Source organism: Diadema antillarum, unplaced genomic scaffold (assembly GCF_040938485.1).
Source record: "Diadema antillarum isolate AM-2024a unplaced genomic scaffold, OU_Dant_1.0 seq00000481_RagTag, whole genome shotgun sequence".
In the NCBI taxonomy this organism is placed as follows: Eukaryota; Metazoa; Echinodermata; class Echinoidea; order Diadematoida; family Diadematidae; genus Diadema; species Diadema antillarum.
The window spans coordinates 1,012,501-1,039,970 of NW_027271445.1; the positions used below are offsets into that span (position 1 = coordinate 1,012,501).

At 38.1% G+C, this 27,470-nt stretch overlaps 1 protein-coding gene and 1 long non-coding RNA gene across 3 annotated transcripts in view; one reads left to right on the top strand and one right to left on the bottom strand.

The window, feature by feature from the left end:
- The window catches only part of LOC139733540 (single-stranded DNA-binding protein 3-like), a 175,873-nt gene that overhangs the window by 68,126 nt on the left and 80,277 nt on the right, over positions 1 to 27,470 (top strand). Inside the window, exon 6 of the mRNA XM_071644347.1 lies at positions 18,804 to 18,866. Within this exon, the coding sequence (XP_071500448.1) occupies positions 18,804 to 18,866 (63 nt within the window). The remainder of the gene's footprint in view (positions 1 to 18,803; positions 18,867 to 27,470) is intronic.
- Positions 10,954 to 26,930, bottom strand: LOC139733542 (uncharacterized). 2 transcript variants are annotated; one of them, XR_011711100.1, is made up of 4 exons: positions 26,867 to 26,930; positions 20,783 to 20,839; positions 13,693 to 13,838; positions 10,954 to 11,181 (listed from the first exon to the last, which is right to left on the bottom strand). It is a non-coding gene; the product is annotated as an uncharacterized lncRNA (long non-coding RNA). The 2 variants fall into 2 exon arrangements; XR_011711101.1 differs by lacking the exons at positions 20,783 to 20,839; positions 26,867 to 26,930 and adding an exon at positions 17,044 to 17,231.

The window sequence follows — 27,470 nt, forward strand, 5'->3', positions numbered from 1 at the left end:
TTCCATGGATACCTGAGACTGTCTCCTGTGTCGGGATGACACGTTTGATAAGAGTGAGCCTCATTGTCTAAGATGAGTTGTAAGAGAGACAAATGTAGGTGTATTGTGATAAGATGCTGTTGTCTTATTAAAGGGATCATTGCTTCTGTGATGTGGTTATGGAAATTTCATGACTTTTTTTTTATCATGAAACTGATACTTCTAGATACAAACTTTTCAGTGATGGCTATACAATTCATTGTCATAGTCACAAACGTGGTATTGTGTATTTCAGATAATTGAATGATTGGAGAAAATAATAATCCACATTAGGAGTGACTTAATGAGAAAAGTTAAGTCAGACCTCTGGTAAGGTCATTGAACCTACGGTGCACCATTGATATGTCAAATTCTCTTTGTGTCCATGAATCATCCAGAGTGCAAAATGGGGAAAAAATAAAGGGGAAAATATTTTTGGGAAGTAGGCAAGTAGGAAACCATTTTTTTTTTCTTAAATTACTTCCATCTTTGTGTGTCCTAGCAAAATAGAGAGCACAGATGCAGAATAATTCCAGATTGGGAAGAAAAAAAAGAATGGATGTGAAAAAGTGATCAGGAAATAGGAAAAAGAACTAACGGAGCAGGCAAATTTTTCATCAAATCAGAAGCTGATTCACTCCCTGGCTCGTCTGATCTGAAATCTCGTAGCAGTGTCGGAGGCAGGCGGGCAGGCTGGTGGTTGGAGGGGGAAAATAGGTAGATGCTGCGGAGGCTTCACCTCCGAAATTGCCAGCCAATTTTGCCCGAAATTCCATTTGATTAAGATTCGCCTTCTCCCCAGCACAGGAGAATAGCGGAGGCTGCTCTTGTCGTTAGAGGTCTGCCAAACGCATCCGCGTTCTTCCCCCTCTTCTTTCTCCTCCTACACTTTTTATTTTTTAACCCCCTCTCCCCATTGCCCCGTGTCCGGACTATACCCCTTCTTCAGGCCTTGGATGTATTTATTGTGCAGGGCGTCTAGGAGCTGCTGCAGTTAGGGTTGGGATGGTGTCAAGGGATGGGGGGATGGCTTGATGCGATGCATAGTCATCTTTACGTCATTCGGTGACTCTTGACATTGCTGGTCAGTGGAAAATGGAGAGAAAGGGATTGTTTGTGCGTATTTGAGTATAGAGATACATGAATGCATGTACTTGTTTGTTTGCGTGTGTGTGATTTCGAAGCACTTGGACGTCCAATTTGCAACTTCGTAGATGAGACAGATATCTGCTTAGTGATTTTGTGTGTGTGTGTGTGTGTGTGTGTGTGTGCATATTTGAATATATATGTGTTTGTGTGTACTTGTTTATTTGTGTGTGTGTGTATATGTGTGTGTGTGTGTGTGTGTGTGTGTGATTCCGAAGCACTCAGACCTAAAATTTGCGTCTTTGCAAATGAAGCAGATCACAGTGTATACTGCGTCTCGTGAGCTATCAAATGCACTCTTTAGCTGGATTGATGTTGATGTTTGTTCAAGTACAAGTACGAAGAAGTTCTTGCTCTATTTTCCTTTGACAAAGAAAAGCAAAAGCATGGAATGCTAAGATTGAAGTTGACATGTTGGCAGTATTGCTTCTGTACCAAGCATTTCCAAGAACACATTTGAGTTGTTTTATTTTAAATCACATTCAAATTTATGAATTTTTTTTTTCCCCCAGTGGGACCTGCTAATAGCATATTCCACTCAGTCCTCGTGTTAAATTTATTTCATGATTTTGGAACTAGTTTGCATGCATGAGTTGTTGCACAGTTGGACCAGCCAGCTCTGTGGTTACCACAAGTGACCTTGTACCAGTGGCAGTGTGCATATGTTTTGATATATTAATGACCCATTTGCTGGCTTGATGTTATTTTTGCGTAATTTTACAGACAATTTCCCTTCAAATCATGCTTACTGAACTGATTTGTGTGTGTCAGAAATTGAAACTGAACCTTGTCAAGTTTACTTTTCATTTTCTCTATTCTCTAAGCCAAAGCTTTTACAATTACAGACAACTTGAACACACATTTTGTAAACCAAAAAGTTCTTAAAAAAATATTTACAGTTCTCGTTTATAATGCAGTTATAGTATTGAAGGGGAAAGTCTTTATTAAGTAGGAGATGCAAATTCCTTGAAATAAGTGTCAGAATTGACAGAGAATCGAATATCAGTTCTACAAAGAACTCTATTCTGTTTAGATGTACATATTCATGTTTTTCCTCCATCAAATTCTATGCTCTTTGAGGATGGTATAGTATTGGTTGAGTTGAGGATTCAGCTTTTAACATCTTGCGAGGTAGTTAGAAACCATTCTATGAAATGTTAAAGAGCATACAATTCTAAGGAGAACTGAACGTTTTTTTGATGAAAATCTGTTTTGAAATGACTGAGATATCCAAAAAGAAGGTAAAAAAAAAAGAAGAGATTATTAGGATCACTTTTTTTTTGATATCTCGGCTGTTTCAAGACCAATTGTCATCAAATAAACTGTAATTTCCTTTAAGAATTACATGTTCTTTCTTATTTCATAAGGGGTTTCTCATTATCTCACAAACACACACACACAAAAGTTGGAAACCTGCAGCCCCATTTAAACCAAAGCTATACCATCCCTCTAAAAGTGTCAAGTGCTGTTCGGTGTAAAGTACATGTATACACAGTCTGAGCTGGGGTAGTGTTCATCATGTACTCTGTGTTGTTCCTGTCGCAAGGAAGAACTGAATTTGAAGTGAAGGGAAAATGTCCAAAGGCCGTGGTTTGCCTGCAGGTGAAACAGATTTCATAATGACCTACTTTTTAGATTGTGGTGGAATGGATGGGTGGTAGAGGGGAAGAGTACACTGTATGTAAGAGCTTGCCCTGCATAACAGGCTCAAGTTATGACAGTGGCAGTGGGAGATACTACCTACATCTCACTACTCGGCAGCTCTCTGATGTGTTGTGTGGAATGTTGTCTCTCTGAGGCGTATGTAATGATTTGAAGATGAAATTCCCATAACGGGGGGCTGTATCAGGAGGAGGGGTTGTGGGGGTGGACAGGGCTAGAGGAGGGGATAGGACAGTGACCCCATAGTTTGTTGTCTTAAAGTCAGAAGAAGAAGAAGAAGAAGAAAAGGAAGCAGAAGAAGATTGTAATTAGTCCTTTTGCAAAGACATATATTTTGAAGTAGATGAGCATGTAAAGTAAATTGGATTGTTCAGGTCATAAGACCAAAGTTTCTGATGTATGGTGGTTGTGGAAAAGCCTTTATTGTTCCACAATTTTGAGACAATCTTTTCTCTGGTAAGGAGAATCCCTAAGGAAACGTAGCAGGTTGACTATGCATCTTGTATAGAATTATATATAAGAGTGAATGGGATATGGCTTTGCAAAGTTGACAAGTTTTATGCTTCATATTTTTTTTTTGATTTCCATTATAGTGTTAACAGTATTTGACTAAATTTCTGTAAAGATGTGTGCTAAAAGAAATGCATGGAATATGTTAAGTTTTAAAGATTTGTTCCTCTCCTAGTTTGGTAGAGTAAATCTTTTTAAGGAGATCTTTGTGAACACTAGTTTTTTTTTTCAAACATGGGGGGGGGGGGAAGGGTTATGCTCACTAATGTTCATGAAACTGAGATGGATGTAAAAGATGTTATGAGGAGTTATCTACTCATGATGTCGAGTTACCTGTTATAGCTGCTTTCCTTCAATTCTGCCAAGTCCTGGTCCCCATTTCATAAAAAGTTGATATGATAGCAACTCTTGCTAGAATGGCAATTGTCATGGTAATGACAAGAATCCAGCTTCCCGATTGGCTGTTGCTATTTGAAGTTGCCATCCTAACTTCTTTTATGAAATAGGGTCCTGGTTTTATTTGTGCTCCCATATAAATTAAGTTAGAGAATATATGACATCCCTGAAAATGGCAGCTTTTGCTGCAGTGGAGGGGGATTTTGCAAGGAGAATGTTAACAATTATCTGTAAAGTTAAAGGGACTCCCACTCCCACCACCCTAGCATAATGTGTGTAGATTTATGGACAAAAATGATTGTTAAGAACTTAGAGAACAAATTCGAGCAATCAAGAATTTTTATTATTCACAGTTTTGATTCACTGGATTTACAGAGGTTCATTGCAATTCAAGTATGAGTAGCCCCTAGATTGTTGTATTAGATGCCCCTGCGTATTTATAAAACAAACATGAAGAATCGAGAAATGATATGGACTTAAAATAGATGCATTAGGAATGCCACCCAAAATGAGCTGAGCTGACCATGCAGTCGCTATGACACCTTTGAGGGAAATAGACGGATTTACTTACATATTCAAATTTTATGCATACATTTATAAGAAAGGTAATTCCCGACAGCCAGAAAACTAGCTGGAGGCTTGCCTGACATAGTGACAACTAATGTATCAAAGTAGTTTCCAAGTGACAGTATTTACATGCGTTATGTGTGTACAAGTGAATATAAGAGCTTTTATGAAAATTATCCATATTTTTGAATAAATTAATAAACAAAATAAATAATTAAGATTGTTTGTAAAAAGGGATTTCATAGTTTACCAAATCAAATTTTGAATAAAAAGAATAATTGAATTGGATTGTAAGAGCTTCTCACTTATAGCATATTCTGTTTGTATCACAAAGAACCCTATAGATATGTTTGTAGAAATGTTCCTTTAATGTGCTCTGACTATTTGTATGATGGCATTAACTAATTTTTTTTTAATACCTTAAATGGGAAGTTTCCCCAAACTTAAATAATGTACATAGAACATAAAAAGATGATTGAAACATTTGGCAAGAGTTTGAGAAAACTGGGATAAACCTGTGAAAATTTGGAAGTCTTTAACTTTGGTTTACTTTTTTATGTGTGTGTGCTGCCCTCTGTAGATGGGAACAGTACAATGATATGATGAAGATATTAAAAGAAATTTTACAAGTCTTTATCTGACAGTGAAAAATACACATTTCTCATCACCAGTCCGTGAAATATGTCAAAGCAAATATTATTCTCGAAGCCTTCAGGAGTTGCTAGGTCAAGTGCTCTTCCGATGTCATTGAGAATGCGTAGACAAATCTGTATGATAATGGCTTCCAGGAGTAGTAGGAGAGGTCGCGTGTGAATGCCAGCACTTGCAGCCCACATAGATAATAGCATGATTTCTACACGGTTTGCTAGATAGACCACAGTGGTCATCTGCTGACACCTGCATTTATAATTCTGCTAATTGCCAGGCAATTTAGTGAACTAAATCCCTCCATGAATTCAATTTTCCTCACATTTTAACCCGGGTTGATCGTTGTTTAGTGATTTTCCCCTTATCTATCTCTAGGAGACATTCATATTCTGCAATTATCTGAGATTTCTGTGTGTTTCAACTGATTTAAAAAGTTTATCTGTATAAATAGATGATTCAAGGCATTGTCTTTCTTCACAGATGAATTTTTGAAATAGGGAAAGTTGAAGTTAGTTTCTGTGTAGTGTCCTTCATATGAATTTTTCTTTGATTTACTTCTGATGATCCAAGAATTCTTTTAATTCATTTTGCTTTCTTAACCTGAACTGAAATCTGTTGATCAATATAGAGACCTTGAATTGGGAAGAACACTTAAAAAAAAAAAGCTGTTTGTTAGAATCAAAACATATAAATTTCTTCTTATTAGCTTTATCTACCCACACAACCAAAATTAATTACCCCCCCCCCCATATTTTCATGTAATGAACAGTACGTCAGTTGTTGCGTCACTGTTGGAATATAGAGCCCATTTCATCAAAAACAAAAAACATGTTTTCAAATGCCATGTCCATGAAATACAAGTATGTTGTCTGTGTCATGTGTTATGATAATATTGTTGACATTGATACTTTGGGATATCAAGTCATAACAAAGCAATAGAAATAATAACAGGTGATAAAGCTCCAAATTCAAGCAGATATTTCTCTTTGCTTCTCACACCTTTGTTGCTAACCTTGTGCTTTTTCTGCTTTTCTTTTCTTTTCATTGTTTGCTCTCCTAAATCTTGCCATTCGATAACAGTTATCTCCTCATCATAATCCAAACATGATGGACGGAAACCAGGTGAGTGAAGGGTCTGTGAACACCTACACTACAAATGGCACCTTCCACGACACTCGTACAGAGCTCATAACCAACAAGCATGTTCCACTATGTACATGTATTAATAGGGGGGGGGGGGGTAATATGGTAAGGGTTCTTGAGGGAAGTAAAGTGAATAGAATTGTGGTTGGGCAAGGGTAGTAGCTTTATGTCCTCAACCCCCAAAGTTGTACCTCATATACATACACTGTGCAGCATGACATTTTGTGTGTATTTTTCCCTTGTCATACATATGATATGTGCATGTGATGTGTGTGTGAGTGAGTAAGTGTGTGTGTATATTTATTTATATAACTATAATGCACACACATACACACAGGCTCACATAATATGATGCACATATGTATGTATTCACAGACAAAGTTGTGAGTGTGTGTAGGAGTCTGTGTAACTGAAAGAAGTTTTTCTAGTGCACATTCAATAGCACCCAAAAGTCACACCTTGCAGACTTAATCCACATTGCATACAGCATGGCATTTAGAGAAGACTTTAGACTGGGTCCCAAGATTGCTATACAGTGCACTCTTGTTACATAATGAACACATTCTCTTTGCAACACACTAAAAATCAATGTTGCAAAATTGCCATCTATCATATCGTCGCTGGGGCGACAAGACCTCGTATCTACAAAATGTCAAATGTTCAGGAGAGCCAAAATACATGGCGGCCAAAGCACTGTAGCAAATGGGACAGCCGTTCCTTTGACATGCCATGGTGGCTTCATTTTTGGGGTAAGACAACTAGGATTTGGACAGGACATCACTTAACCGATTATTTGACCATAAATGCAAAATAGTCATTTTCACCAAAATTGCAGATACAAGGTCTTGTCACCCCAGCGACGATATGTTTGTATACTTCACTGTTCGGCTTTAACAAAATTTCAATATAAAGAAGGAAAATTGCTGGTCTTGAGGACTTCGTCATAATGGGAGTTGCCTTTATTATGTGACTCAATGGCAAGTTCTGGTATTTTTATAAAACACGAGAGCTCAGCCACAGTTTGAATGCTTCTGGGGCTGAAACTCTTGTCTTGTAAAATGGAAATACTTACCCAGGGCGGTATTTCAAGGCACCTTAAGTATAACATTGCCAAGATGTGATTCTTCAAGTCACCTTAGCTTGAGTGACAAATTGGTGTATTTACCAGAGATCAGCATTTCTTCAACACTGCACCAAACCGCACCCAAAAACAATCGATGTGAAGATCAGAAATATAAAGTATAGAACTCCCAGCTCGTGTGTTGTGCATCTGCAGCTTATTTTATTGCATGTTATTCCAACATGTCCAGACGAACAAACAAACAAACAAACAAATTAGACGTCAGATGTCAATATTCATCATATGTGAAAAAAAAAAAACGTAAAAAAAAAAAACAACTTCTTCTCAACTCGTGGGGCGGGATGTCTGCCAAAAATGAAATAAAAAGTTAATATTTGATCTACATGGGGAAAAAAAAAATGTAGGAGCCAAAGTGGGTTTTGACTTCTAAAAGGTTGAGAGGCCTGGCCCTAGAAAAAAAAAAGCATTTTAGAAACATACTGTGTGCAAGAACATTTGTACAATGATATTTGTAACAATTGTATTACAGAGATGTGTAAAATGTATGACCTGTATGGACAACATGTTTGAGAAATATTTGCAACATTTACAGCAAGGACAGGACAACTGCACATGAATTACCCTCTGGTCTTTGTGTATACATGCACAGACCGACAGATATTCCCCCTCCATAGGCTGATATTTCATCATCCGTAGACCAGTGCGCCTGGCATTTTTCCTGGAAATCATATTTCAGTGTTGGCTTGAGAGGGAATGTCAATTTTCCATCCCTCTTCATTGAGCTGAGGGCACTATCAGAAGATGGTTAAGTGAAGCTTCAAACTGACTGGCAATTTGCAGACAGTAGCATTGCTTGTTTGAGGTAGTCAACGTTTTGCCCAGCACAATGGAGCTTAAAAGCAGAATCTCATAGTTGTAATGAAACAATTGCAAATTAGGGATGTTGACATAGTCTCCTCAAACTCTTAGGCACTTGCCACTAGTGCTAATTACTGAAGGGATGGGGATGTTGGAAGAAGACCATTTCGAAATGTGACGGAGTGATTTTTCATGTTAGGCTGTCACATCTGTCACTTTACAATCATGATCTAGTTGTCACTTTTTACACGTACAGTCATGATCTATTTATGTACCACTTGGAGAGTAATGCTGACTTGGAGTTAGAACTATTAAGCACCATCCGTGAGATATGTAGGCATATAATATCCCACTGTTGTTGGTACAGACTGATATTCATTCTCACTTTTATCAGTTTGATAATAATGCTGATCATAATCGAGAATCATTGTTATGCTTTATATTGCCATCATCATCACCATCACCATCGTCATCAATATCATCTCTCTCATCAGTGTGATGATGATGGTCATCTTTATGATCTTCATCATCATCATCATCATTATCATCATCATTATCAACTCTGTTTTAGGCCAGTGCGATTTAGTTAAAAAGTGGGAGCATTCTTTGAGCTCTATGACTGGTTGTATGTGCATGGGGGGGGGGGGGGGGTGGGTGGGGGGAGGGGGGAGGGGATAAGCTATAGAGGGGGTCAGATATTCTAATGAAGAGATTGACTATAATTGATTAGCTACTTTTAGTTTAGACTGCCACATTAGAATTTCACTCCTACCTGACTCTGTAAAAAAGCAAATCAATGTGGTGAATTCTGTAGTGCGAATGTTTATGAACACACAGTGTATAAATGCATGGGTTTGTTGGACCTATTATGAGTATTTTCTTGTGTGTGGAGAATCATTCTTGGCCTTTTATTGTCAAACATTTTTTAATCATGGTGATTTTTTTTTTTTTTAAATATGCACATATGATGTGATAATGGGAATACCTGTTCTTATGATTATTATTATTATGACATCATTCTGCATGTCATTGGTTTTGATGGTTTCTCCAAACAAACTGGACCTTCAGTGGTGGACAATTTCCATACATGCACTCTTGATATTTAGAAATCACTTCCTTAAATGGCGAGTGATATTTCTATCTCACTTTTTGATCAAATTGCCCCTTGCAATTCTCTGAGTGTTTGCAGAATTTTTTTTTAGTGATTATTCCACAATAGTGTCTTCTTGGATCTTAATTCTATGATATAAATGAGATACAGAGGTGCAATGATTGATATAATTGAACATGATTTTCAAGTCACAATTTCACTTTTTAGAGTTCCCTTGGTTTCCTGTCATTGAGAACCATTTCCTATCAATAGAAGTCAACAATTCAAATAATTGTGAAAGCTGTATAAATAATTCGTTTGTGGTATGTGTTTGTGTGTGTATCTTTGTCTGGTAGTGTGTGTGTTTGTGTAAGTGTGTATGTGTGTGTTTTGTTTACTAGGATAACATTCATCTGACCACAATTCAGTTGATGGTAGCAATCAACAGCAAGGCATCTAGAACTCCATATATCTCTTCCTCACATGAATTAGAACTGAAATGTTTAATTAACGTATCATGATTTTTGTCACAATTTCTCCGTTCAGAAATCTTCTGATGCTTTGTCTCTGAAAACTCTCCTGTCAATAGAAGTCAACAATTCCAGTAAATGAAAAGGTTGTGTAATTGTTGGGGTAACATCCATCTGAACACAGATCCGTTTAGGACAACGATCAACAGGCAAGGATTCTAACTCCATCTTTCCTCGTTTCATGATTAACCCCCCTCCCCTCTCCCAGTAGAATTGGGCTTCGGCAGATAGTGCAATGTTTTGACACCATGTGACACCCGCGATAAGTGACCCGCCGCCCGCTCGCTGCGCAAATCCAGTTACACCGTCGTGCCGCCAACACCGCTTACTCATCCAATTTAGGCGCGGGGAGTGAATAACGCACGGCAGCCACGAATAATTCAATATTGGGTTTGCGCCGTGCACTGAATGGGGAAAGAGGGAGTGATGAAGTGGTAATGTGCATTGCAAGGCAATCCCCTCTGATAGGAACCTAAGATGAGGCAAAAACAGTCCTCCGAACTCAAATCCTTGTATTCCGATAATTGGAACAGATTTCCTCTCATAAAAGGTATTTCCCCCTCTCCAGTGTTAGGAGAAAACAAACACCACAAAAATAAAAGATATAGGAAATAGAAAAAAAAAAGCAGTCACAACACTCAAATGAATACTAAATGTAGGGAATTTTGAGTTGTTTACTGAACTTTATTGAAATTCATGGGTGTTACCGATGCCTTCTGCATGGAAAAAGGCTGATGTGGGCCAGAGATTAAAAACAGACAAACAAAGGACCGTGATAGATAAAGCTTTCATGATAAGTGCTTTTCGAAAGTCGAAATGTCTTTTCACATGCGTCGTAAAAATCGTTTGCGCAAAATGAATCCTCCCAGGTCATCACGAGACACGGTTCTGTTTTTGTTTTTTTTTCAGCAAATTACGAAATATTTGTTACAACTGCCAGTGGATTTTTTTTTTTTTTTTTGGCAGGGAATGACTGATGGGTTGTATAATTGGCTTGCCAGTGACTGACACAAATATTAAATTTTGCTGATTTTTGTGAGTTTTTTTTTCCTCTCTTCCTCAATATGTTAAAAGATATGAGCATGAGTGTCAGAAAGGTTGCGTAGTGCCTAGCAGGATTATCGGGAAGATGATATTACAGGCAGGGGCAATCGGCAGGAGTGATTATGAGTGCAGGTCGGCATACCTTGCTAGGTGATGTGTAGCCGTGTTACCGTGGCAACGGGGGAAACACCATGAATGAATTACATCCTCTGAACAGGGTTAGTTGTTTCCTGGGGCCCGGGCGCCAGCGAAGCGTCGTCGGTTGGTGTGGGAGGACGGCACGGCAGTGGGAAAGCCCAGGCCAGCCTTAGTGGGAGGGAGGTAGGAGGTGAGAGATGGTGAGCGGCTAGCCTGCAAGGATCTGCGTGTGTGTGTTTGGATGCATGTGGCTTTGTGTGTTCCTGTTGATCGTTTGACCTGCGATGTTTAGCTTCTCTCATCCGCTTGCTACTTGACTCTGCAAACAGGGATCTTCTGACGCACACAAACTGCACAGAGAAAAGTAACAGAAAAGTAGAAGTCACTAACAAACTCATAATGCAAACAGCTTATACACTAAATCCACCTGACATCGTATCTATGAAGAATGAATTTGACAGCTGACTCTCTCTCTGTTTTTATTTGCATGGCATTTAGGAGTTAGCACAGTTAGAAATGCCATGCTTATTCCAACCCATTACTACTTTGCACAGTATTTATAACAACAATGATATATAAACTATTATAAATTATTTCCAACATTAATATATAAACTAGTACAAACTGAACAACAGGATGGAAAAAGGAACAATTTAGAAAAGGAAAAGTGCCGTCGGTTGATGTACATGATACATATTTCTAACCATTTTGTCAGTGTGTGTGTGTGTGTGTGTATGTTCGTGCAGTCATTTTCGTCAAATGAATCAGAGAAGTGTGAGTAATGTGCCAGAAATCAATAGGACAAGAATCCAAGCACAGAGAGATAGAGAGAGAGAGAGAGAGAGAAGGAGAGGTGTCTGCGGGATGTATAAATATTTCACTCCTTCGTCTCTTGCCCGCTAGGCTCACTCGTTTCCAAGAGGAAAGGAAACTAGACTGAGTTAGCCTGGGGATAGGCGTCCCAAATTGAGTCAAAGTTGCAACTCATTTCAGTTTTCTACATTTTTTTTTTTTGGCCTATGTTTCTCTGTGTCTCTTTCTCACACTCTTAGTCTGTCTGTTTCTCTGTCTTTTTCTCCCTGCTTTTTATAACCCCAGCGGGTCGGTTTGGAAGCTTGTCTGGTAGAGCGTATATGGAATGAATTTTTGATTGATGGTGCATTTTTGCAGGGGAGCTCTCAAAAGTCTTAGAGGGACTGCCTCCTTTACCTAGATACACGTATATGTAGCAAATGTTGGGTAGAGAGTGGGCAGGTGGAAAGTGGCATTTGGGGATTTTCCCTGGTCTACAGGTGACTGAAAGGTACAGCATGTGGTCAGGAAGATTTTACAGTAGACCTTTTTTTTTGGGGGGGGGGGGGGGGAGAAATGCATGGCGGTAAAAATCTAGATGCACTCATCTTTCTGTGCCTGCTCTTGATTGTTCATCTTAATAATGAAGTGATTTTACAAACACGTACACACAGACACAGATGTATAAATTGATGAAAAAAATATGAAGCGTTTGATTGCAAAATGGGCTAAGTGCCATTTGTAAACATTTTAAAACATTTTAAAGTAAATCTATCATCAGATAGAGCAAATTAAAACTTTCCAGTGGTACCTCTATAATGTAACAGAAGAGGAAATATTGATGAAGTTATGATTAAGAATATCCCATATTTTCTTAATGTTTTCTATGTTTTTAGCAGTTTTAATCACAAATCTATTAATTGCAAGGTCGTGTTTACCATTGGGAGCAGTGATTGAAAGTTTTTTTGAGATATCAAATTTGGTACATGTGTGTAGGTCATTTACATCACAAAACATCCTACCATTAAAAAAAATTGCAAGAAAGCCTACAATATATGGAGATTTCACTCTTTTCTCAATAAACCATAATTGTATATGGCTTAGTCTAGAAACATTTTTTGTTGTAACTATTGTCCATATTTTGTATATTTAAATATAAGTAACATTGATGATATTGATTCAAATTTTTACATTGGTTGTTTCTATACCTAACTCAGATTTTAGAACTATTTTGAAGCACTAAAGTTGGGTTTATGCGTCATCTGCAAGTGGTGGATAGTGCCTTTAAGAATGGAGTTGACTTCTTTTTTAAAAATCGAACTCTTCACATATACCTGAATTTTAAGTGCACATTCCATTGATTTTCCTCATGATTCATTTGTGTTATGATAATGAATGATTATGCCCTAACCTGTCGACCTTGGGTTGTTGTGATAATTTCTTGTAAATTAAGATTCCTAGAAATGTATGACATATAATAAACCTTGCATAATATCTTTTCTTTCTCCATCCCTGTAATATGTTTATTCAGTTAACATTCATCGTCCATGTAATTCAGGGATTAACCAGACATAGGCATTTGTTTGTGTTATAGACTGACCCTAATGCACAGTTCCCAATATTGCTAAAGATAGTGAGTTGGAATCGAAAGAAGAAGAAGAAGAAGAAAAAAACCCCAACAAAGCATGTAACACGTTATCAAATATTTGCCCCTACAAGACAGCAAAATGTTTATGAGCTTATACAAACTGGGAAGGAATAACCCTCTCTATCCCCCTATACCCCCACCCCTAAAAATAAGGAAAAATAATACTCACAAGAACAAAAAATGAACCGACAGTGAAGCTTTCTTGATCTTGGATTTGCACCAGAAGCACTGGTGGATTTGACCACATAAATTGTGGTATAATATTGTTCAAATCTGCTCAAGTGACCTACTATGTATGATACAATCTGTCTGGCACGTGGCTACTGAAACACCCTTTTATCATTATTGTCGTCGTGATTTTCAGTTTTGGTTGTCAATGTCAATGCAGTGATATGGTTTAATGAGCCTCGGGAGTGCTCACCTAGACTCCTTGATCCCATTCACTCAATTTGGTGTCGGCTTGTAGCTGTGAGCCTTCCTCTTCCAGCACAGTGCAGGTCTGTCTTGGCGTGATCACCTGAAGGGTAGTGGGTTACAGCATCTGGGTGCCAAGATGGAAGAGACCCTCTGTACTAGACAAAAAACAAAAAAAGAAACAAAAGCAAAAAAAAAAGTGTGTGTGTGTGTGTGGGGGGGGGGGGGTGGGCTAGGGGAGGGGCGGCATAGAAAAAATAACAGAAAGAATTAAGAAAAGACCCGAAATCAATTGTTCAATCTGTCTTATCGTTGAGGGCAATGATTTCCTCTATCCAGGGACAATGTTGGCAATTGGCAATGCCTATCTCTCTTTTCATCTGTCGGGGAAAGATGTCATTGTATGACGTTCGTAATTGCTCTCGTAACATTGCGCTGACGTTGCGCCGAGTAGGAGCAAGCTCATTCTTGTCTTCCGGGAGGCAGTGTGACCAGAAAGATGTTTGTGTGGCTGCTAGTCCTGGCTTGTGTGTGGTATAAAATGAACATGTGACTTGCCAGAAAGTTCAAGTAGAGCATTACCAATGATGCACCCTTCAATGTAGCGACGTCCCTTCTCACAACCAAATCCCTGAAAAGCATTAATTAGTGCAGATATCATGGCATATTAGAATAAGATGGAGGGGGGGTTAAATAAGAAGGATGAATTTCTCCGCTTGTAAATGCATGTTCTTACACAGAGCTGGTCAAACTAGCGACTGTGGTCATCTAAAGAGTTTGACCGTCTTGACCAACACAAAACACAGGAAATGATATGGTATCCTGAAAGGATGAAATGGTAAAGTGTATGTACCTTTTTGGTTTTCTTTTTTTTTTTTTTTTTTTAGGGGAACATATTTATCTCAAAGGTTTTATCACTTTAATCCACATTATGCCTTTGAGCAAAGGTGTACCTTTTGGGAAAAATGGTGGAGCAAAACAATACAAGCTGTTCTCCTAAATGTACTGTAATCCCATTTTTTTCTCATGTAAATAGCAATGACTTGCCAAGGTATTTTCTTGGCATTTGGTTATTTTGTGGCCCCCCAAAATTGGTAGTACAGTGTCATGAAAGGTTCATAAACCTACTAAGGTTCAACAATGTATCATTTTGTCGCAAAGGACATTGTTGCACACTGGAGATACAATGGAAATGGAATTATGAAATGCCTCTGCATTGACAAATACATAAGTTTCAAAACATCCATCCCAGAACATAAATAAAAGAAGAGAGAAGAAAAACAAACCAATCAGCCCAAAAAAGTTGGGAGGGAGTGGTTCTTATCAGTGCACAAAAGCTCAGTTGAAGAAGGAACAACAGACCTAAACTGTGAGATCTAGACCCAGACATTTCTTTCTTTGACATTTCTGAAACTTCTGTTAGGGCTCATTGCTAACAATGGATTAGCATTGTGGCACGATGCTTCACGTGCGATTGTGGTAGACTTAGGAATTTCCACAGAAATCATGTATATTATCTGCATCTTGTGTTTGAGACTTTTTGTGCATGTATGTGCATGTGTGTTTGTGTGTGTATTTTGACTACTGATACAGGTATAAGCTGCTTACTGACATTTTTTTCTTATTAATATTTTAAATGATTTGCTGTAATTCCAAACCACACTGTGGTGTGTGAAATAAAAAAAAAGAAGGAAATTCAGCAAGACAGAAGTATGTGAATTGCCTTTTTTGTGTGTGTGCTTGATCAACAGAGCGAGAGCAGAATTCACAAGCAGACATTGATCTTACACGGCAAATGTTGTGTGTGTGTGTGTGTGTGTGTGTGTGTGTCTGTTTGTCTGTCTGTTTGTCTGTGCACAGGAGTAAGTGTGGGTTCTCTGGAAGATACCTACAGATACAGACTTGCTTGGAAAATTGCAGTAGTCATTCAGGAAATTCCTTGATGTAGTTTGACAGTTGTTCCCTTTCTGATACTCCCCCCCCCCCCCCCCCCCCCCCCGGAACTGCCTTCCCCTTGCAAAAAACACCTCCACTCCCACCACCAAATCGCAGACGACTCCCCAACCTTCATTAATGAGATAATTGTGGCGTTCGTCTCCGGAGTACCACCGATTGGTGGCATGTGGCAGACGTACGTAAGATCTCTGCCTTCTCGTTGCATCCCTGTCCCAAGAATCTGGGAGAGTGTCGGGCTTGGGAGGGTGTTTGGCGGGAGGATATGATCAATAGTTCCCGTAAATTCAATAAAGGAATTCAACCCGCAATGCAGATGGGGCGGCACAGTTGCTACACTTTGTCGGAGACGGGCACTCAACTCTGTCCCCTGGAAGAAAATGATGACTTGTCGCCATATCTTTAGTCCCAGTGATGCACCGAGAGACGGAACACACAGTTTGCTGATGCTGATATTCGGCAGCATCCTTCGCTCCTTTGCTGGATGCTGGAAGAACAAGGTCAACCCATTCTCACATATACTGAGTCACTTGTGTCGGAAACCAGATAATTTTCTAATTGGAGGAGAATCATTTGGTTGTTTAGAAAAAAAAAGAAAGAAAGGGGAAAAAAATCCCAGAAAGAGGCTATTGGGCTGTTGCTGTGCCATGCTACGGAATTGCACCAGTTTCCGAATAGTGCAAAGTGAACTGTCAGTAAGAGAAGGCTTTGTGATTGATTGCAAGTAGTGTCTAATTTAAAAGTCCTGTTTTGTAGTCAGATCCAAATTAAAAACGGATCCTCCAGTGTCAGTCCTGTGCTATTTACATATGCACATGAGTGCATGTACATATTGTAAAACGAGGAATGTTCGCGTGCATTTTAATTTGGCGAATTTCGGGAGCGCCAAGATTCGCGAAATTAAAATGCATGCGAAATTTCTTGTCTACACAATATGCATTAAACGCCAGTGGCAATTCGCGAAAATTTCATGCCACGAAAAAGGCCGTCGGCTCCAATTCGGGAAAATTTTTGCCGCGAATATATCATGTTTTACAGTACATACCCTGCATCTCCTCCCCCCCCCCCCCCCATCTCAAACAAGCAGAACCAACAACAAGATATGGTGGTGGTACTTTCTCTTGAAATGACTAGAGATGGTTTTGATCCGTCTTGTACCTAGCACCTTTGAGGTTACTTTGTATAAGATTTGATATCTGAGAGAGACACGCCAGAAACTGGGTGTTGTAATAAAAAACAAAACAATTCAAGCATTTAGAGTATGATTGTTCCTCAACTGAAAGGAAACATGTAGTTATAAAGGAATGAAAAAGCTAGGCCAGACTTTGCGTGAAAGTTGGTCGACTGATTTATGTTTCACTTCCTGCTTTGAATATTGTGGAGAGCATGGCTTGATGTGACCTACCTTCGAATTATACACACCGTGGGGTCATAGCGTGTCAGAGTTGCCTGGATATGAATTCCTGAGTCATGGGGATGCTATAGCCATTGCTTCCGGCTGTAATGTATGGATAAGCTGATGATGACATTGTTAACCCCTGGCGCATGGGAACCTGACTGGCCATGTATCGATGCAATGGGATGCAGCCACACACGGGAGTCTGTGGATTAATTGAATGCTGTAGTGACAGCGACTGATGAGCTGTAGTGAATGATAAATTTTTCTCTAGACGTCAATCAGACTGTGATAGAGAGCGGAATATTTACTGGGCAATATTCCTACAAAGTTCTACATTTGTAGAAACCGACAAAAATGAAGAAACCATTTGTATTCCTCACTGATATATTACAGCAGATGATCATGAATATCTTACATATAATATGCTTCCCTCTAAGGCTTTGTCTTGTTTATAAAATGCACAATACCAAGGTGCTACAATCCCACATGCCCATTTACCCAGGGGCAACTAAAACTCACTTTAGGACAAGTAGGATGAATGGGTACAACTTGCCTGTTGAATGTGTAGGACACTTGCCCGAATGCCCTGCAATATTGCTATCGATTGTTGCACGCAGTTCTCCAGTTTACCGGCTTTATTGTCACATTTTCAGAGTGCACTTTCCGCAGTTTCCTTCCTATATTTTATGTTTGTCTTATCTGCCAAGAAAGAACAGCGTCTTAACCCAATGTTTTTTGTTGCAGTCAGAGTGTATCTCTCTAAACACCTGTAGAGAAGACTAGTGGACCTAGATTTCATGAGCAAGTTTGTTAGAAGATGGGAGAGCACATGTCTTCCTCCCTAGAACACAGATAATCCTTCGACACTCGCGACTTGTGTGCACATGAAGCTTCAACAATTCTTTTTTTTTATTGTTGCTAGTAGTGAATGATATTTATGCTGTGCTTGAATGTGACATAATGTATATATATATATATATATGCATAGCGCCTTGGGAAATCATCATTCTCCTTATAAGGCCTTTTTTTTGGGGGGGGGGATCGAAAGCTATCTTTGTTCAAGACTGATGTATCTATCATTCACTAGTTTCAGTTCATGCAATGGTAGGGAAATGGCCAATAACATGGATGTTATTTGAAAAAAAAAAAAAACTATTGAAAAGGTTAGAACACAAAGTTGTTTGACAAGGAGTCATGTCACATTCGAAAGTAGTAAGCTGTGATAGTTGTTGTGTTGGCCACACATAAGACAGAAAGTGGTATCATTTTTCCATGTTTAACACATTTTGCCAAACAATATTTGTTGAGTAGTTTCTGATCATTTGACCCATGTCCAATTGTTGTCAATGTGATGTTACAGGAAAAAATAGAGTTTTGCTTCTAAGAAGATACTTTTGTAACAGGAAACAAAACTTTCTCTTTTGATGTTTATGGATAATTAGCTACTTCAGATTTTTAGCCCATGCCCATCATTGAAAGGTATCAAATGTTTCTCTTTGTTCTCTCTCCCTCTGTATCTATCTCTCTATCAATCAATCGCTGTCTATCTATCCAACTATTTATCTATCCGACTATCTATCCATCTATCTCTTTCTATCTATCTATCTCTGTCTGTCTGTCTATCCATCCATCTATCTCTATTTATCTATCCATCTATCTATCAATCTATCTATCTCTGCCTGTTTATCTATCTATCCATCTATCTATCTATCTATCTATCTATCTATCTATCTATCTATCTTTCTATCCTTGACTTCTCTCTGCAGCCTTTCATGTCACCAAGGTACCCCGGTGGACCCAGAGGGCCAGTTAGAATGCCAGGAAATCAGGTATGTTGCCTCCTTTCATCTCTTTGACTAATTCTGATCATTGTTATTTTTATTATTGTAATTCATAATTTGTTATTATTATTATTGTTATTATTATTATTATTATTATTATTATTATTATTATTATTATTATTATCATGTTTGTTTGTTTTTTTGCTAAAGGTGTTTTCTCTCTCTTGTTTCTTATGACGAGATTCTAACATTTATATGTATATGCACAAGAGGGAAACCTACAAGTGTATTAGATATTATTTGATACCCAGTAGCTTGGGGACACACTGACCACCGGGATACATTCTAAAACCATGAATATCGCCTGTCAGCATATATGTGCCTCGAAGCCTACACTCATCGGTAGCGGTCAACTCCAGTCAAGATTCTGTGCTTGTTGTGTGTGTACTCACATAGAGATCAGTGGTAGAACTGTGCACAAGTAACTGTGGGTATTCTCAAATATATTTGAGCTGGGCCAGGCTTCCTACCCTATGGTATCCCCACGGTACCGCGTCTTTAAAAGGCAAAAAAGAAAACATGTCTTGTGATACATATGTTCCAGCAAGAGTGGTTAAGTCAAATGATGCAGGAATATAAATTGAACTGTTCTTGATCTCCTGCAAAGTCAACGAATGAAAGTTAAATGCACACACATCTTCACCTCTATCCATCTATACATCTACATGGACTTATAAATCTATGTATGTATATACGTGTACGTATACATGTGTACATTTCGAAGGATGGTATGTGCATATTTTTGTGTTCATGTGTGTGTTTGTGTGTGTGTGTGTGTGGTTACTATGTGATATCAGCGATGACAGGATGAAACCACTGAACAGTGTTACTCAGCAGCTACAGATTGTTGCGTGATCATTATTCACTCTACATTCTTTTTTTCCTTCTTTTGTTGTTGTTGGTAGGTCTCACACATGAAAATGGTTGCCGTACAGATATGGGCTGGGGGGGGGGGGGGCAACGAGTGACTTGTATGCTCAGTGCTGCTGCTAAATAAAGTGATATGGCAAGGCAGATAATGATTAAATTTACAAGAAGGATATGCAGAATGAGAATACACCGAAGAAATCAGGTTAGGTATAACAAGGCACATATGATATATTAGTGGATATAAAAAAAGAAAAGGAGAGATACAGAAATTGGCACAGTGAAATGTACAAAGAAAATAAAAAGCTAAATAAATACAGCCAAACGATAAAAAGAGAAGAAGATGGCAAATATGTAGAGAAGTAGGAGATAAGGACAGATTGGCACAGATAAAAAGAGAAGGAAAAAAAAAAAAAAACGGGGGCGGGGGTTCGTTGCCGAAGAAAAGAATGTTGAAGATTGTCAAGGAGAAAGGAACTATGGAGATGTTTGCCAAGGCTTGACACTGACTTTTTTCTCTGGAAGCCCATTTGGGCTACTTAAATCTTTAAATCTGAAATTTTGGCGGCCCAAAAAAGAAACGTAGTTGCCCAAAATAGATGGAAACATGACAATCCATTTCTAATCTTGGATGCCCGATCGGGCCCCCAAAAGATAGCCTTTTTGGAAAAAATTTGGTGGCGCGACACCAATTTTTTAGTGGCCCCGGGCCAACACTAATGTTTAGCCCTGTGCCACACTGTCTCTGAAGAGGATCTTTACAGGTGTCACCGCATCTGCAGTGTCGATACATTGTACCACTTTTGCTCAACATTGAACAAAAATGAAATGTACGTCATATGGCACAGATATGGCATTTTCGCAATTATCTTGTCTGAAAAAGGTAGTAGTTGTGTTGACATCTAGAGTCAGGAGCCCCTTGTCAGTAAAACAGCAAAGGAGATTGTTAGGCCCTCATCAGAAAGCGAGTGCAGTCTTTCTATAGAACATGATTTCTTGCCTTGGAAAATGAGACAGGAATTTCATTAACTTCTTACCTTATGAAGGAGACTTCTGTCCGTACTGCTATGTGCGCTGTAAACTGTGTTTGGGCACTGTAGGAAAAGCAAAATGTCAAAGAAAGAAGAAAAGTGTGTTGTCATGACAATGAAGAGCGTGCAAGCAAAATTATAGTGTCTACCTGGTCACAGTTTAAAAGCAGTACTGTAGCTGTAGATTCATATTTCTTTTGGTATTGCTGTAAATAAAGTTAAAATGTATGTGCTTGACTTGCAATGAGCAAAGAAAAGTAAAAAACAAACAAACAAACAGAAATAATTTCCAGTCTCAAAAACGTGGAGAGAAAACACCAAGTTGCAGGAAAGGAATGAAATAAATGTGCATTGGAATACTTGGAATCGTGAATTGTTATACATTATTGTTACTCTCTTTTTAAAGTCAGAGTTATGTGTTTGTGATCAATGGTTCATGGCCACTGTGTTTTTGTTTCACTGTTTTGTGTGTTTTTTCTGTTGTTCATCTGATCCGTCCAATTGTTGTGTAATGTTGTTTTTTTATCCCACGTTTGCGACAGAAGAAAGAAAGAAAGAAATTTGTCCTACCGGTAAAAACAAAGCAAGACAAAACAATCAGTAGGGTTTTGTCCTTCAGGTGTGTACTCTGGACCAGAAAAAACAACAACAACAAAACCTCATACCTGTCTTCTGCTCTCACGAACCGACATTACAGTGTCTGAAGTAATTCTTTGCTACCCACGTAATTAACCGCATTTCAAGGACACCTTCCTCCATAGAGATAAAAGAAACAAGGGCTAGTCATATGCGTCATTTGAAATATGTCTTCACAGGTGTGGCTTCTTTTCCATCCGTTGGAGCCTTATTCACTGTCGCATCTCGACAAAGAAGTTTGATTGGATAATGTGATGTTGGAGCCGACCTCTTATAGGTCAGTTCCTTCAGTTTCATTGGTCAACTTTACCAGGACATGAACAAAGCCACAGACGTATTTAGATGCTTGAACAGACTTGAATGGTGCGAAGCAAGTTTGATTGACGTAAGTTGTCCTATGAGCAGCTCCTGACTGAGTACAGGTATGACTACGTGCAAGCGCATCACATCTATTGTCCTTTGCTTTGTACCCAATGAATGTTAATCGCAAAGCTGACAAGACGAGGGGGTCACTATCGACAAACACTTAGTTTCGGGAGCAGTTGAAGATGTCACATTTGGAAAGGCAGCCTTTACCAATCACACACACGCTGTCACGTCTCGGTGCATTGTCATGTTTGGAGTATTTTCGTATAAATGCGCTATCTAATGAACACAGCAAAGGAGTGACTTAGACTCACCTTTTCACTTGCTGTAGAATCATGTATGATTTTGTGTGTTTGTCAACCAAGTCTATGCTTTGTTACTTTTGGTTTTTTTTTCTTCTAAGTTACAATCAAAGGGAGGCAGTCCTGAGAATTTTCACTGTATGATAATTAAGAAGAGTAAAGAATATAACCTTTCACTGATTTATATGCGTGGAAGAGTTGTGCCTCGGTGACGTCTGACTCTCCGCCAAGACTTGCTCATTAGCATATTCACCGTGCAGATTACACTTTTTCAATCAAAATTTACAAGCTTATTTGATGATTTGAAAGTTTGTTTTTGGTGAAAGTAGTTTATTGGAGGTACCAACAACAACATATTTTTTTTTGAAATTCGTGAGGACTGCCTCACTTTAACATTCTTGTCGTGAATATCTGGGTCAAGTACCATCACTACATTGTACGAAATGATTTTGGTTCAGCAAAATATTTGGATATGTATTTCAACACTCTTAGATCTTATGGCTTGTTTCTGCGAAAAGAATGCAAAACCTGATAACATGAATGAATGTTGTAAGTCTGGAAATGCAACGGACATGTCTAGATGCTGTGACTAGAATTGAAAAAAGGGGAGAGGTAAAAAAATATGAGCTTGGCGGTTTCGTAACAGCTAGTTACGTGTAGCTGCAGTTGAGAAAGGTGATTTCCAATACGAAGTCAGCTTTATCGGCAAGCTGGTAGCATTTTCCCAAACTTATCACACCTGTATTCTTCTGTGCTGATCTACAAAACAAGCTGGTAGCATTTTTGCAAACTTAGCACACCTGCATTCTTCTGTGCTCATCTACAAAACACGTGAACTTTTTATGTGAGAACATGTGCTGTTTGGCCTTTGGGAACCTTTTTTTTTTTTTCTTGTTTTGTCTTTATTTGTCATGAAGAGGTGCTCCACCCCCTCTGAACTTGGAAGGTATGAAGTTCAGCGAATTAGTTTAAAAGTATCTGAATGTGAAGCTCATCTTTAATAAAGAGTTTTGTTTGTTCGTTTGTTTGTTTTTTGTCTGGTGTGTACACAGCTTGGTGGCAAATTATTTACAAAAGTGAGAAGAATTGTCAAGACATCATACACATCAGAAACACATTACTAGTGAGGTTATTGTCACTAGAGGGCAGTATTCTCACATAGACAGTGGTAGGGGGTTGTCTATTGATCACGAAAGTGGCTGTAATGAATGGGTCCTTTAGGAACATAATGACCAATCTTTTTTTACTTTGATATTGTTTACTGTTATTGTAGTTGTTTTTATGATTATAATTATGGTTATGATTATGATTATGATTATTTTATTTCATTTTTATTATTATCATCAGCAGCTTTTGTTATTTTATTGGTAGATTAATGTGTTGTATAGAGATAAGTGTGCAACTCACTCATGCTTTTATGCTGCAGTGTATGTACACCAATATTTCTCTATGGCTGTCACTATCAACATGTCTTTTTTTTAAATCTTTGCTCCCTTAGACTCTTTTCTTTTCCATGTTTGGGGGGGGGGGGGGAGGGGGCAGCATGCAGGCAGTCAGTTTTTCTTGTGATTCTGTCTCCTTTCTCTTGTTTGAATGTATAGAAGCATTCCCAATAAAGCACTTATACTCTGCCAAGTTTCATCTGTTATGTAGTTCTTCTTTATGCTGCTGAAAGGATAAAAGTGTTTTGGGCTGAGCCTGTCTGTGTGTACTGTAAATGCTGATTCAACATCATGCAGTTTGGAGAAAAAGAAATTGACATGAAGAGAATTATGTGTTATTACTCTGGATCTATTCATGCCTTAAATCTAGTCAGCTACAATAAAAAGAATAAGAAAAAAAGAAGAAAAAAAAAAGGTTTGGTCGTAGAGCTATATGTTAATTGCCTTTGTTTTGCCTGCCAACCAGACAAGTTAGGTTTGTGTATATGACAAATGTTTATGTGTGTCAGGTGATGGCTTGATATGATTTATGATGATGATGATGATGATGATGACGATGTGTTGTTATCCAATCAAAGACACAAAAGAACAACATCTTGATGGCATCATTTATTACACTTGACAACCAGAATCGACTTCATATTGTTTGATATGCACAAGAGTGAAATATTTTATGCTTGATAGCGAAATATTTTATGCTTGATAGTTAGATATTTCATCCTCGATAGTGAACTACTCTATACCTTAGGCAAGTTGACATGTTGTTTTAGCAGTAGTTTGCATTGAGTAAGAAGAAGCAATTTGGGTGTATTTAAGCATTGTCCTTGAATTATCAGTTTTTATTGTCTCAAACGTGTGTGTGTGTGTGTGTGTGTGTGTGTGTGTGTATTTGCATGTTTGTGTGTATGTGTGTTTGATAAGTGAAGTGCCATGATAAGTTTAGAAAACCTCCTAGTCCATTGGCAAGATACAGTGAATTTGGCTTGATATTGTTCGAAGTATCTAAGAATTTGTATGATGAAGTTAACAAAGTTCAGATAATTCATTGCTTGCTAACTGTTTACTCACAACATCAAAATGGCATGAAATTTCATTGTCATATTTGCATTGAATATTTTTTTTGATAGAAAAACAAATACTTGTAAGACAAGCAAACAAACAAAATGTATACGTACATGAACCACCATGTTTATTATGTAGAATCAACTGGAAGATCGTATATTTACAAAACAACAACTAAACAAATACCCCTATCCAGTTTATGAAACTATTCTTTTCTTGCAAGAAGAAGTGATATATGGGATATGTCTTGATATATGGAAACATTGATATGTAAACAGTAGATAATTCAGTCTGAAAATATGGAACCTTAAATATCTCTATGAGTAAATTCATGGAAATTTGATGGGTCTGTTTAAATGACGTTTTAAATTCATTATTATTATTATTATTAGTGTAATTATCTTCTTTTTTTTCTTCAAATTTGCCAGTGTGGACTTGTGGTTGCAATGGAGTATTGAAGAAATATGTACTGAAAAATTCATGACACGATGTCTATTAACTCGTACCCCATTACAAAGTATGACTGCTGTGAGAATGTGAAAGTATTTTAGGAAGATGTATAACTGTGCAAGACATTACTTGAATACAAAATTGCTCATAAAACAAACTTTTCCACATCGTTGATGGAGTGTTGCAAATTAATATACCACCTTGAAGTCAGTCTCTTCTTCATTCCTATTTACACGGTTAGCTTTAGAATGAAATTCTCTGCCCACCATATATTTCTTGGTATTTTTGTTTTTGCAAATCTTGTGAGTTGACTGGCATTTACAAATTTTGCTGTGTTCAGTTGATGTTTGTGAAATTAAACATATACGAAAATACTGCCCAGTGTAACGTAATTGTTTTCTCCTGTCTCTGAGAAGATGGATTGCTAACTTTATTTTTGAAAAGGGATAATTTCATTCCAACAATGGGTTTCTAGATCGCAGATTCAACCACTTGCAAAATTGTCTTACAAGTCCAAGTTCATGAAATATATAATCCAATGCATATGCAGGGCTGGATACTAACTTTCTTCTCTAGGCCACTAAGATCAGTGAATTTGGTGCCCAAAATAAGATGTATACAAAGTTTAGTTTGAATTTTAGCTGTCCAAACGGGCCACCAAAAGATAAACCATTTTTAAAGTTTGGTGGCCCGACTTTTTTTTTTTTTTTTTTTTTTTTTTAGTGGCCTCAGGCCACCAAGCCACAGCTCATGTCAAACCCTGGCATATGACACATACAGTTTATCTGCAGACTAGAAATAAGTTTGACTGAAAGCCTAAGTGTGTTTTGAATCTTGGGAAGGCTGGGGATGATGAACAGGCCTTTTTCACGAAGTCTGCGCCACTTTCATTTGATTTGAGCAAAACATTCTGGAATTGAAGTAATGATAGTCCATGTGTACAGGGTGTGGGCAGTGGCATGCTGCCCTCTTGTGACAGAATCTGGCCAGTATGAGGCAGGCAGTGGCCTGCTGCATATTATTAGGTGTGTTATTCTTGCAAGTGCATGTTTAGATGAGAAATATCACCTGCAATTTATAGGAAACAACTAGCCTTTACTAGGTAGCAAAACCATGAAGATAGAGATGAGACTGAATGTCTTCCCTACTTAAGGAGACATATAGCATTAAGGAGAGATGTCCACCCACAGTGTATATTGGCTTGTCCCCTAGGAATTGTACTATATTATAGAAAATGTGTAGAAGACCTTAGCACTTCTTCATTTTCTCAACAATTAATTTCTCTATTAAGTTGACATGTTTTTTTACTTCTACCCATTATTTATCAATAGTTTAGTTTTGGAGAAGGGGTAGGGGGACTGGGAAAAGATACAAAAGTATAGAATGTATTACTGGTATACCTTTTGTAGATGACCTATTGGAGTGGTATTATGGGACGCATCATAGGTTGCAAGATTTTTCTTTTTGTGAGGGGAGGGGGTGATGGATGGTCTGTTAATTAAGCCTTTCTGTACCAGGGACTTTAGAAGGGGTGCACCATGCTACAGGGTTTTCTGTGCTGACAGGCACTCAAACCACATAAAGGGTTACAGTAAACGGCATATTTATATTTCAAGAGGTTTTTATTTTGGTGAGTTTTGTGAATTTTGCGAGTTGGGTGCTAGTCGCGAATTTAAAAACACACGAAAATATCAACTCAGATCCCGACATAAATGAGACGTGCAAGCATACATTTCTCTCTTTAGTACTGTTCTCCATGATCGTGAATTAATCAATGAGACTAGCGAAATATATGGCATATACAGTAAATCAAAAGAAATTCAAGTACATACCGTAGAGGAGAGTGGAGGAACACCCATGGCATGGCTCTGCCTGTTGTATCTTGCATTTGAGGCAAAGCGATCCTGGACTGATTAAAACAAACAGAAGACAACGGCATAAAGACATTGGAGGTTGATGCCATTCACTTCACTCTGTACATAGGCTGTATTGATTTTCATGTAATATAAATGCTGGAGTTGGATGTACATCAGCGGCTTGCAGACAGAGCAAAGACTTATTTTCATGATAGCTTGAAAACAGTGTGTAACAATTCAAATTCAACCAAAAACTCCCTGTGGTCTCACAATACAGACCGTGAGAGCAAAGAGAAATTCACCAATATGTACTTGAAAGCATATGGATACCTAAACTGACTCTTTAATACACTCTGCAAAGAAAACATTGTGCTAGTGCTTTCAAGATTTATTCTAAACCAATGCCATTAACAAATTCATCAAATGCACTTACAACTGGTTAAAAATATATAAGCATGGTCATTAAGATCATCAATCAATCATCCTTTCATAATTCTTTAACTTTCTGGTTGAGTTGCCATCTATGAATGGAGACTAATTTCATCTGGCAATGAGGCATTTTATGAGGCATGACTTACTC